The 13,196-nt window shown below is 58.1% G+C and overlaps 1 protein-coding gene across 1 annotated transcript; it reads right to left on the bottom strand.

The window, feature by feature from the left end:
• Nucleotides 1-37: 37 nt before the first annotated feature.
• Nucleotides 38-8,124, bottom strand: DLK2 (delta like non-canonical Notch ligand 2). Its single transcript, XM_056356811.1, has 5 exons — nt 8,032-8,124; nt 6,402-6,465; nt 3,833-3,963; nt 3,018-3,162; nt 38-2,482 (listed from the first exon to the last, which is right to left on the bottom strand). The coding sequence occupies exons 1-5, from the start codon at nt 8,102-8,104 to the stop codon at nt 1,708-1,710; spliced, it is 1,188 nt and encodes a 395-aa protein (XP_056212786.1). The 5' UTR covers nt 8,105-8,124; the 3' UTR covers nt 38-1,707.
• Between the last annotated feature and the right edge of the window lie 5,072 nt (nt 8,125-13,196).

Here is a 13,196-nt window from a genome sequence, read left to right as displayed (position 1 = left end):
TCTGAGGCTCTGCAGCCAGAGCATGGGGCAGAACAACTCCTATGCCACAATCTGGGTTTGCATTCTTGAGGGAAGTAGTGGTGCTTCATCCAGAAAAAGTGGCTGAGCAGCCTGATCTAACTGGATCTGCTGAGAGCAGGAGGTTGGTGTCCAGAGGTCCCTTGCAAACTACATTATTTTATAATTCTCTGATACACTGTTTCTGCACTTGTATTTGTTTTATTTGATAAAGGTACATCATTCATCCATGTATTAAAAAAATAATCTTTCTGATGAAGCCCCAGTCCCCTTTCCCAGGTCTCCCTCCTGGCTGAATGCTTGTTCCTCTGCTGTCTTCACACCATCCTGAACCCAGCTCTGCAACCCTACAGGAGTAGGGTTTGGGTTATGGGGTTTTCTACCCCACGGTTTAGCCCTCTGTGCCCATGAGGAGGCACAGAAAACCCAGAACCTGGCAGAGACGTGGATTGCTGCACGCCACACCGGCACAGGCAGACCTAGTACAAAGGCTGAGTGACATGGCCGTCTAACGCCTCTTAGCTGTGCTTTAGCGATGGTGAAGAAGGTGGTATTGTGTCTGCTTCCCATGGCCAGCCCAGGCTCAGCAGCCTGCCCTTACATCCATCCACTGTGGGGAGCTTAGCCTTTGTTGTATCAAAAAATGCTACAATGGCTGATGTGGGGGTTGGTACCAGCTGCCTGCCTTGGAGTGACTGGGAGAGGAAAGGAGGATCTGGATCGTGTATTGCTCCTGAACCAGCCACAGCACATCTCCAGCCTTGTCCATCTCATTTCAGCTGCGAGGGCATGTGAGAAGGACCAGCTCAGGCCCAGAGGGGAGCAGACCATGCTCCTCCTTGTCAGCAAACACTGAGGCAGATGTGCATGCTGGAGAGGGGAAGGAGCTCGGTCATTTGTGGCTAGACCAGAAAGGACGGCTCTGTAAAGTGGGGTGAGAAGACCCCTGGATCATCAGGAGGAAAGTACAGCATGTGTTTGTAACCCCAGGTCTGACAGCAAGAGGAGGGGGCATCACCAGGGCAGAAGAAGGGCACAAGGAGACCCCAAATGATCTCCAGAGTCTCTTTGAACTGGCCCACCGAACCTCAAGGCCAGGGAGCAAGGGTGTTGGTTTGCTCGCTCCCTTGGGACATAGCATCTGAACTGACAGCCTCCAGCAACAGCTGGGAGCCACCCCACGCAGTACCAGGACGGGGAGGCCTGTGTGGCCACGACCATCCCCAAGACCCGAGAAGAAACACTCCAACACCAGTGGAAATGGGGACAAAAGCCCTTCCTACAGTCACAGCGAGGAGTTACAAAGGGCCTGGCAGAATGTGGGCTTGCAAGAAGGCTGTGCCCTCCCCGGCACTGCCCATCCTGTCTCTGAGAGCTTGTGTCAGACGATACGGGCGCTGTGTGGTGTAGGCTGCAGGCGTCACGTCACTGCTCCCCTGCAGAGCTGCCCCAGCGCAGCCCTGCGCTCGGGTGCCCATGGGTGCCCGTGGGTGCTGGCTGCGCCGACAGCTCAGACCCAGGCAGGGCCATCACACCAATGCTCGATGCCCAGGGGTTTTGTTGACGCATTCGCTGCCCTGGGAGCCCTTCCCCACTGCCTAGCTGGTGCCGGCACGGCTCCACAGGATGCAGTTCGAGGGGTTTGCCAGCATGACGACCTGCCAGGGCCCGGCTCAGAGTCCTCAAAGCTCACAGCTCCGTCGTCTTCCTGGGCTCGATCAGGATGGTGTTGAGCATGCCCACCTGACACTCCTGGTCTTGGAGCTTCCTTGCAGCCTGAGAAGGGCTTTGGCACCAGTTTGATCTCTGACGGCCCCTCTGCCAGTTCCTCAGCATCAGCAGGACAGTGATGAGGACCAGCACCGCCGTCAGCACTCCAAACACCAGCACTGTCACCAGCTGGGCTTCGCTCAGCCCTGAGTCCCTTTGGGTCACCACCTCCTTCACAGAGATTTTCAACAACCCTCCCCCCTCTTTCTCACTGTGGTTGGCCACGCGCCGCCCCGTGACCACGGTCCTGACAGGCTCTGGCTGCGTCACCCCCAGCATCTCACTGGTGGTGCTTTTCACGCTTCCACCATTCTCATGGTTCACAGGGTGGTACGGGGGAGCCCAGGTGGGCTTGGCCACAGAGATCTCGCAGGTTTTGCCAGTGAAACGGTCAGGACACAAGCAGTCATAGTCATTGATGCGGTCGTAGCACTTTGCCCCATTTTTGCACGGCTGGCTGGCACAGTCGTTGATGTTGATGGTGCAGAAACGCCCTTCGAAGCCCACCTGGCACTGGCAGGAGAAACGGTTGATCCCATCGTGGCAGGTGGCACCATTGGCACAGGGACGCATGAGGCAGTCATCCACGTCATTCTCACAGAGAGCTCCCACGAAGCCAGCAAGGCACCGGCAGGTGAAATTGCTGGCAAAGCCGTTTTCGTCTTGACACTGCCCCCCGTTCTTGCATGGAGACCTGCATGGAGAGCGCAAGGGTGGGTCATGGCCCTGGAGAGCAGAGCAAGCAGCTTCCCCCACACCAGGGAGGTAAACACACACAACTGCTCACATGGGCACTGTCTCTCTCCATGGGGGCAGCTATATCAAGAAGACCAGGTAGGAGTTTCTGCCCCACCCCCCAGATGAAAGGCTATGGGACCTCCCCAAAGGCTGTGGCTGTGCACAGGCCCACCACCCACCAGGGAGGGTCTTCAGCCAAAAGATCTGAAGAGGAAATGTGCCCTCCTGATGCTCCCCGAAGGCATGACGGGTGTCAGCTCATCACACCTACAGCAGTGAGGGACAGGAATCTATTCAGATCGCCAAAGAGACCTTGCCCCTATGGGACTCTGCAATCTATGCAGCTAAACCAAGGCCAAAGATGGTTTTTGCTTAACTCTATTAGCACATGGAAATCCACAGATAATGAGCCAAGTTGGGCCACCGCTTGGCAGTGCGTGACCCAAAGCTAATGCGGTCTGTAATCTTGCTCCCTTGCTGCTGTGTCTCACCCTGCCTTCTCACATGGCCCCGTCTTCATCTCACAGTCCTTCCCGTGGAAGCCTTCTGGACACAGGCAGGAATATTCCCCATCTCGATCGTAGATGCATTGAGCCCCGTTTTGGCATGGGGACTGATGTTCGCAGATGTGTATGTCTGAGAGGAAAGAAAAGTGGGGATTAGTGAGAAAAGAGGGGCAAATGTGGCCAATTCGGTTCAAATACAGCCTGTCAAACCCAGTGGGGATGGAAAAATGGCAGGAGCTTCTCCCTCCTCCCCTCCAGTGGGCATCTGCAGCAATAGAAATGCAGTGTCTACGTGGTGTCTCCCAGCTACAGCCCACAACAAGCACAGGCTTAGGGGTGCAGAGAAAGCACATCATCCTGCAAATCTGCACAACATGAAGATGCTGTGCATGCCATCTGCCCAGCCAGTGCAGACCCCGTAGCACAGGGAAGCCTCTGAGGCCAGAGGGGAGTTCACAAGCTACCTGCTGAAGGCAGGAAGCCCTGGGGGAAGCAGGAGGTGCTGCCCAGAGCCCAGCTGTGTCGGGAAAGGCAATGAGTTCATCTGCTCCGTTTCCTGAGGCTGGCCGGTGTCCTGGCAGCTCTTGCTGTGCAGCCAGGGAGCAGGTGGCGGCAGCCTGACCTCTTCTGCAGGAAGGGGATGGTCCCAGCCATGGCAGCCAAGCAACATCTCATCTCCCAGGCAGCCCAAGCAGCATCACCTGGGCGGCTTCTTGCTACGCTGGCTCACCCGTCCATGCAGGGTGTGCTGGGGCTCTGCCCTCAACAGCGGAGGCTGGGATGTCCAGCCCGTGACTCACCTTTGTCACAGAACTTGCCGGCCCAGCCGGTGTGACAGATACACTGCCAAGGCTGGTGGCACGTCCCATGGAGACAGCCCGGCATACGCACACACTCCTCACAGTACTCGCCCTCCCAGCCTGGATCACACCTGCAGGAGAACAGCACATGGCAGCGTGATAAAACCCAGGCAGGGGCTGTAGAAAAGCTGGCTGCTTGCCGTGCAGGGTTCCCACAGATATGCTGGCACTGAGAATATTTCCCAAAGTCCCCCATGAACCTGCTGGCTCCCCCCTCCAGAGGAGGACAGTACTGGCATCTCATTTCTCCAAGGAAGCAAGTGGACAGAGCAGGAGGAGACTCACCCTCTGCAGCCAGGGAGGGTGAGGGGGCAGAAACAGAGCTCAGCAGCTTCACTTTCAGTGCCCACATCCCACTGCTCTCCTCCAGCCAGCCACTCTGTATACACCCCTGCATTAGCTCAGCAGTTCCTGCACCTCCCTCATCGCACAGCCAGTCTGTCGGGCAGAGAACAGCCCCATGCCTGGCCTTGAACTCTCTGAGGGAAAGGAACAAGAGGCCCCTGAGGCCCATGTGTGTCATTGTGCCCCTCTGCATTATAACACGTCATTTTTTCTTCTGAAGTGCACCAGAATCCAGCTGCGAAACCTTGCTTGCCGTGGCTGGCATATGGAATAGACTTATCAGCCAGCTCATGAGGGCAGTATGATAGGAAAACCCACAGCACACAACGAGCCTTCTGGCCCCAGAAGAGTGGGGCAGTGGCGATGGCTAAGTAAAGCCAGGCTACATTGCTCCGGTGGCTTCCCTCAGACCTGCCAGCTCCAAGGAGGAAAGCAAGTGACAACAAGACAACAACTGCGTGGAGGTGGCACCAGCCACAACAAAAGCTATACTCAAAACAGCACCAAATTAAACCTAACAAAAACAGCGCAGTCTCTAGAGTGAGCAAGTCTCTAGAGTAAGCATTTCCACGGCTGGGGCTCATTTCGGTGTGCCGTGCCGTGGCTGCAGCTTTGCCAGGCTGGTCCAAAGCTGCACTCTCACATCTGGACTGGCTATTGTCACTGCAGGTTGTTCCAAAGCAATGAGGAAAATGGTTAAAAAAATAAATATGTATGTTAGCTGGAGGCTTTCTGATGGGAATGGAAGCGATATCACGTGCCTGATAGCGTTTGGGGAAACGCATTCACATTTCACAGCTTACAGAGGGCTGTGGGCACCCCTAGCCCCAGTACCTGCAGGGAGCAGGTGCCATCAACTCTTCCCCTTCTCTAAAAGGGAGATGGCCAACCTAAAAATTGCCGAGGTGAGGAGGAGGTCAGGTAAGCGGCCAAGTCTCCCTGAGTTTGGGGAGATTTCAATTGGGGTACTGCCAAGCTGCTGAAGTGTTCAGCAAATGCTCTGGAGGCCTGAAATTCGGTGCAGCAACTCGTGTGTGCCTCCACCAGAAAGACCTGCAGCTGGGCCACCCACCACATGGAGAAGTGCATCATCTCTGGCCAGGGCTGCACAGCACCGAGCTCCCCTGACCAGCCACAGCCACCGAAAAGGCACAGGGAGGACCAAGCTCTTTGCAGCTACAACTGGAGGCCCAGCAAAACCAGAGCTGGAAGCTCCCTGACGCAGTGGTCAGTGTGGCTATGGTCACTACAGCCACGTCTGCTCCATTAGGTGAGAACAAGTGACCCAGGTGTGGTGTGACACTGGGGGCTGTGCTGCAAAAGGGGCTGAGCATGCCCCAGCGAGGAGATCGGTGCGGGGGGCAGTCTGTCCCCTTGCAACACGGGTGTTTGGGCCAGCCTGCTCCTCCTGGGGCTGCCCTGCAGGATGGAGGCTCTGGGTGGCCCTACAGTGTCCAGGGCCGTGGCAGCCCAAGGCAGCCACGTGGTTGCTTCCCAGGCTGAAGTGCAGGGTCAGGCTCTGAGCTTGCACCTGCAGGATCTGGGCACCAGCTGGAGCTGGGATGCCAGGGATCACACACACACTGCTGCAACTAGCTTGCCAGCGCTCTATGAAAACACTCGGAGATACCCACCACAGCTCAGGCTTCTGAGAGGTGACCCCTGCTGCCCTGAAGCATTTATGTGCAGACTGGCAGCTCTTCTCTTCCACACCCCCAGGGAGAGCAACCACATCTCAACCGGTGAGGAAGCCAAGTAAGCTGGCTGACCCCCAAGCCTGCCCTGCTGCCTGATGACCTTCCCCATCGCATCTGAGCCTGAAGGCTGCCTCCCATCACCCAGGCATGGCCAGGCTGTCCTAAGCTCCAGCCTAGACAAAAAGGGCTCAGCAGAATTACATTGGTCAGTGTGTGGCGAGGGGGACCCTGGAAGAACTGAAGGAAAGGCTGGAGGGGACCAACAAGAAGGTGAGGGATCAAAATCTCCTGCTCCAGAAGGTGTCAGGTGAAAAGAGAGCAGTCATCGGTTCCAGTTGTGGGTGAACGGAGGAGGCGGCATCTCTTCAATGTGGGGCAGGGGTGAGGGCACTGAAGACACAGCATCAAGGGAGGGAGAGCATTTACGGTCAGGGCAGCAGGAGCAGGGAGCCAAGGACGAGCCATACCTGCACTTCCCATCCTGGTCACAGCAGCCGTGGGCAAGATTACAGCGCTCACTGCAGTCATCACCTACAAGGCAGGAGATGGGTAGAGTTGAGTTAAACAGAGACCATAGATGACTCCAGATCTGCTTGTGGCCCTGCTGGCTCACAGCTTTTTTTTTTCTTTCCTAAGCGCCGCCCTTCCCCAGAACTGTAAGGCAGGGGACCTTCCTTTCAGTGGCTGGATGCCACAGGAGAGATGAGGATTTTGCAGTGACCCAAGAAACAGTAACACTGCCTTTATTGAGAAATGGGACTGCTTCAAAACTACCTGATCTCTGATCATCTTTCCCACCCTCCCTCTGCTGCCTCCTTTAGACCTGGGGCCCTTCATGGCAAGAGCTGGGGTCACCTGTGCATTAAGGCGACCTGTGTAATAGGGCCTGACCCACCTGGAATCTTGCTCCCACAGTTGTCCAGCAAGCATGGTGGGAAAGGTCAGGGCCAGGTACTGTGAGGGGCACAAAGGGAACAAGGATGGAAATGGAAGGAATGGCTCTTTATCTCCCAGCATGTCCCCATCCCCAGGGACAGCTTTTGGCATGGAGCAGTCTGGCTGGGCTCCTGCCCTCCACCAGGACTCAGCTGCCAGCACTCCTCCTCCAGTGCAGGGAGGCAGGATTGGGCATCGCATGGAGCCAGGTATCCAGTTCTGTTTATTTATTTAGAAGCCACAGAAGCTGTAACTGAGCCATGGCTTTGCCATGCCACTTCTCATCTTCCACTTGGCGCTGGTCTGCTTTCTCTAGCCAGGTCTCCCCTTTCATCTCCACCTTCCCCTCTCCTCCATCACTCGCTTGTATCTTAGCCCCACAGGGAGCTGGGTCACTCAGGCTCCGTGGACAGTAGAGGCAGAGCAAATGTCAGGAGGCAGGGGGTTTCTCCAGAAGCCCAGCATAATCCCAGGAGATGAACACCCTTACCCGACTGAGCCCTGCCATCCCGGCCCGGGGCTCGTTAAAGCCCCCACACCAAGAGATGCGTTCAGGCTTTCCCCAAGCTGCATGATGCGCTGCCTAGGAGGCGAGCAGGGGGAAAAATCCCCCATGCATGCATTTTTGCTACAGTGAGGCAGAAGGTCCCACTGCTCAGGATAACAGCCTCCCAAAACAAGCCACCATGGAGTTGGAGCAGCATCCTGGGACTTCTCAGTGCAAGCCTGAGTATCATCGCCTTTCCTTTTTGTAACCATCTCTCCTGGCAGATGGCTTTGGGAATTCATTGCTTATCCAGAGCTAGGGGAGCACAAACTAATCTTTGGGAAGGGATTTTCTCTCATGGGATCCAGAATTAGCTGTTCAGTTTTGGGATCTTCTTTTCCCTTGCCCTGCCTTTCTGAACAGGCTCATCAGTTCAGAGACCCATTCACCCAGACAGAACAGCGGGACTGCCACCCCCATGGGCACCACAGCAAGGGTCTCTACCATTGCTACCTGTCACCCCCCAGGTGCTGGATGACTGAGTAGCACTTTCTGGTCTTCCAGGTCAGGCCAGCTCTATTTTGCATGGAAAACTGAGGAGACTTCAGCAACGCCAAGGACAGGTTTGGAAAGACAGATATGAAAGAGAAGGACACGTGTCTACAGAGACTCACCTTGGGCAAGCTGGTGATGGGCCAAGAGTATCCAAACCAAGGACATGAGCTGGAGACAGAAGCTCCTGAGCATGGTCAGCGTGGCCCCACCGAGATGAACACCTACGGAGAGAAAAAGAGCAAGCTCAGAAAAAAAACCCTGGCTCACAACGCAGCTTCACTTCACGCATCTCTTCCTCTCTGCTACCTGGGAGTTTTGAGTTGAAACATCCAGTTTTGTACAGACTTGTCACCACACTCCTCTCTGTCCTTCCAGACTCCTTCCTCTAAGGCAACATTGGAGCACTAAGAATCAAAAAGCCTTTTAAAATGCGTATACAGGAGAACCAAGTGTGCACACTCAATCCTGAGTGTGCAATAGCTGAGGCTGTTACACCACATCTTGGAGTAGCTGCCCCTCCTAGCTGCCATCAAGAGAGCAGAAGCCTCCAGAAATACCAGCCCAGCTGTGGGGACCTTCATCTTCCTTCCCTAGGCCTGGGGGGCTTGAGCTTTGTGTTAAACAAGGTCCCTCCTGTACAAATTCGAATGAATAGGTGGTTGAGTCTTTTTGCAGCACCCAGGCTGCTTTTCAAGCCTTTCAGGAGGGCAGGGAATGAGGTAGATCTAGTCGACGAGCAGGCAGTCAACAGCAGCCCTATTTCATTTTCCAAGCAAGGAAGCGAAGCGATAGGCACCAGACCTGGGCTGCAGCCCGGGCAGGAAGGGCAAACACGCAGCTCTCACGAGGTCCTTTTCCTCGGCTGTCCTGCAGAGAGCCCTGTCAGCCCAGGGTTCCTGCACCCATCTATTTTCCGACCGCCTCCTGCCCTCGTGAAGTAGCATTACTTTCCAAAAACGCTTCATTCCCTCCCAGCCTTCTGGGGTTGTTAAGGGCAGGAAATTCGAGGGTGATATCATAAATATATCACTATAATGAGATGGGAGGGGTTAAACGGTTCTGCTAGGAGCGTGGTGAAGGTATGGAGCAGGCTCCATCCAGCCGCGTGGGTGTGATGGACAGGGGCCATGCCACTTTCAGCTTGACTCTTCATCTTGGGAAGGTTGTGTTGGGTTGATAGTTGCATGAAAGACTTCTCAAATGGAGAGAGAAGTCCTGCCACCCACCCGCATGAACACATCCACTGCAGGAAGAGGTTTTGGGGTCCCTGCTAAGGGCTTCACCTGCCTGGACCAGACAAAATAGCCCACAAAAGCAATGACGTTGCTCGAAGCATCTCTCCAGCATCACCAACAAGGGATGCAGCATTTTCGGAGGCTACAGGATGTTCCTGTCACTGCCCCAGCGTGGACTGCAGCATCCTCCCTCCCCACGGTCCCCTTGTCACCATGCCTGCAGGACCCTCCTTCGCCTCCTGCCCCAAGACGCTGGGCAGTGGCGAACAGCTGCTGCATTTCAGGGAAGGATGAAGCAATTCCTGTGAAACTTATAAAATAATTTAGGGCTGAACAGTTGGTATCCTGTTCCTTCAGGGCTGCGAGGAGCTCACCATCCGCCCCCCACATGTCATTGCACAGGTCGTTTGCCCCGTGGCTCCCCGCAGCCGCCCCACCGGAGGTGCAGCCGCCCCACCAGAGGTGCAGCCGCCCCACCAGCGCTGTTCCCAGCTCCCCCCAGGGGGCTGCCCCGCACCCCGGCAAGGCGCCGGGGGCATCTCGGGGGACAGCCGGTGCCAGGGGGAGGGGGAGCAGCACCCGGGCAGGCCTGGCTTTGGGTCGCAGGGACACAGCGGGGGGACGTGCCCCCGTCCCGCTCCTCCGCTACCGCCCGGCAGGCTGGGGGCCACCAGCCCCTCAGGAGCTGCGGGCTATTAGGGACGCCCCCGGAGGCTATTAACCTGCACCTCGGCGGTATTAGGGACCTCCGTACGGATGGGGGCTACCAGGGACAACCCCAGGAGGGGGCTATCGGGGTCCCCTCCGGGCTGGGGGTCCGGGGTGGAAACCTGGAGGATACCGCGCCGCTGCGGATCGCCGCTCTCGCCCCCCCCCCCTCCCCACCCCCCCGCGGCTTCGGGACCACCCCAAGCTCCCAGTGCCTCCCGGAGGGGCACGGCCACGGGGGTGCCCGCCTGCTCCCCCCCGTCCCGTCCCCCGGAGGGGGTCGTTCGGCTGAGCCCCGCATCGCCCCGGCCTCACCGGTCCCCCCCCTCGCGGTCGAGGCGGCAGCTGGGGGAGGCCGGGGGAGGAGGGCTGCCCGTCCCCGCCGCCCCAGCCCCCCTGCTCACCTCGGCGACGCGGTGGGTCGTGGGGCTACCGCGGTGCGCGGCGGCGGGGGGCGGCCATGCCCGGCGCGGCGGCGGCGGGGCTGGGGAGGCGCGGGGCTGCGGAGGGAGCTGCCGCCGCGTGTGCCGCGCCGCTCCGCCCGCCGCCGCCGCCGCCGTGCAGCCCCGGCCGCCTGCCAGCGGCTGCGTGTGCCTGCACATCCCCGCTCCCTCCCCGGGACATCCCGCCTCCCGCCGCCCCAAACCGCAGGCAGCCCCCGGCCCGGCCCGGCCCGCCCTGCCCGCTCACCCCTGCCCTGCTCCCGCCGCCGCGGGCGGGGGCCCGGCACGGCCCCACGCGGGTCCGCCCGCCCCGGGGGTGGGGGGGGGGGCTGCGTCTGCGAGGGGTCACCGCTCCCGTCCCGCCGCGGCGGCCCGCAGGGCATGGAGGAGTGCCCCGGGCTAGGGGTGGCCCCCCGATGTGCGGCCCTGCTGGGAGACCCCCGCCCGGGGCTGGGGGGGCTGCAGCGGCGGCCCCCCTCGCGGTTGCAGACACACGCGTGGGCAGGGGCCGGGGGCTGCTGCTGCGGGACGCCGCAGAGCACCGCGCCTGGCAGCCTGGTTCCTCTCAGAGATAGTGCGGGATGATCCGAGCCCTCATTTCACCCAGATTATCCGACACAAGTGAAGGTGCCTCCTGCGGCCTCTCTCTGCCGGCTTCGGGGGCCGCTGACACAGCTCCGCGGGCAAGCCGTGGGGTCAGGAAGCCCCATCTTAAAGCAGAGATGCAACGTGGGGTGGTGACCCCACACGAAAGAAGCCATCCGGCAAGGCTGTGGGGCCCGGCACTTGTCTCACTGCTACTCACAAGCCGTAGACACCAGCACCTCAGTCAATGACAGGGTGACAGCCCTGAGGTAAGGGCTGGGCCGTCACATCTTCAGAAGGAACAGCTGCCCGCTCGCCTCCTCACCTTGCATAGCCTTTCTGCTGCTTGACAAGATTGCATCTGTCACCTTCAAAGGTCTTAGCAATCCTTAATTAGATTACAAGTCCCCCTCAGCCAGCCCTCTTCTACCCCTGGACCCCATGAGTTTTGCTATTTTCCACCAGGAAGGAAGAACTGTGCCCTACTGGCACTTATATGGATGCTTCCACATCCCATTTCATCTCACCAGACAAAGCTCAACCCATGGGTGCTCTCACCTTCTCCAGTCCCCCCTCTGCAGTTCCCGACAGCCCTGCCAGCACCATGCGCCCTGCGGCAGCCACAGATGGCACTGCCAGCCCCCACACCCTGGCACAGCCCGACAGCCAGCAGCCCATCAAGGCCCAGCTCTCCGCCAGCTCTGACTGCAGACCCCTGCTTGCTCCATCCTCAGCAGGCCTGGACAGCGCAACCCCACTGAGCAATAACATGGGACCCTCCCACCCTGCCCACCGCCACGGGAGGTGACCCCTTCCTGCCCCTTTCCTGCTCTCTTATCAGCCAGGAGCACTGTTCCTTTCCCTGCCTGCCTCCTCCTGTCTCCGTTGCCCCACCTAACTGTTCCAATGTCCCTGAGGGCCAAGGAGGTCCAAACCTCCTGCTGCTCACAGGCTGTTCCATCAGCTCCTCAGGTATTTATGGGACAGGCTTGCACCAGCTCTGTTCTGAGATGCTTCCTGTGGTTCTCCATCCATTCTCATCCCCCAGTCCTTCACGTCCAGTTCAGCCTGCTTCTGAGTCCTGGTTTGCACCATATTCTGGGGTTTATGCCATATCTGGGGCTTACAGCAAAAGGGAGAGGGGGAGGCTGAGGGCAAAGCACGGCTCCTGGTATTTGGCTAAAAAATAGATAACCTCTCCTTCAGTCAACGATGCTTTAGGACCTGGAAGGATCCACCTTTCTCCTCTGACCCCCACAACACCCTGCTTTGCACTCTTGGCTCTTCCAGTCATTGGGGTTGGAGGCCAAGTTTGTACTGGCGGTGCCTCCAACGCTGAGTGTAGGCTGCTTAGCCTCACCCTCACCTCCTCCTTGAAATCCTACTGCCTGCACTGACTGTTTGAGGTACGACACCACGTCCAGCAACATCCTCACCTGCTCTCACACTCCTCTGCTGGGACCTGACCTGGTCCCGACCACACTGCGCTGCAACACCATTGCACAACCATGCCTAGGTGCTCTTAAACCCCTTTGGTTAAACGTGCCCAAGAAAACCCTCTGGGTGCTGTGTGCGCATTTGAACAGGCAGGTAGGAGGGCGCTTGCTGAGGGGTCCCTGCGCACTTTGATATCGGTAAGTATCGATGACTACACACGAGCGCTGCAGGAGAGGGAGACGGGGTTAGGTTGCAGTCAGGGGAGCAGGACACGTGGCTCTCCCTGTGCCGCTTCTCTCAGAGGTGAGAGCTGTGGTGTGGAGCGAGGGCTGTCCGGGCTGAGGAGGTAAAGGTTGTTGCTGGAGACCTGAATGCTGAGGCAGGGGAAGGGAGAACAGAAACCCGGGTGGGATTTCAGAGGGGGGGAAATGGGCATGTTCGAGGAAATGAGGTTTGGTTTTGCACATGAGTATCACAGACAGAAGCAGGCAGGGATGGGTGGGAGTGAAAAAAGTGGGTACAGAGGAGGGGGCAGGGACCAGAAGGGAACCCCAAGCACTGTGGACCTTGGGCACCCTCCTCACTCAACAGTGAAGGCCTCCTGTCCCACCCCCCACCGCAGTCCCAAGTCCCAGTCTTGCTCTGGCAGCCCCTGGGCTGCCCAGGGTGATTCAAACAGAGCAGCTCTATTTGCGGACCTAAGAAATGGGTGTTGAGGAGGGTATTCCTGCACTTGGCTTAGACCCTGCTCTACTGGGCTCTGATCCCTGCCGTGCCATCCCTAGAGGCGTCTCGGATGGAACAGCTGCTGGGGCAGAATTAGGAAGGATTTTTTCCTAGCCATAAGAGTCCCTCCACTGCTTTTCCTTCTGATGA

The sequence above is a fragment of the Falco biarmicus genome, chromosome 12 (assembly GCF_023638135.1).
Source record: "Falco biarmicus isolate bFalBia1 chromosome 12, bFalBia1.pri, whole genome shotgun sequence".
Lineage (NCBI taxonomy): Eukaryota > Metazoa > Chordata > Aves > Falconiformes > Falconidae > Falco > Falco biarmicus.
Note: the sequence above shows the minus strand (reverse complement) of the source record. Positions and strands in the feature narration are given on the sequence as shown.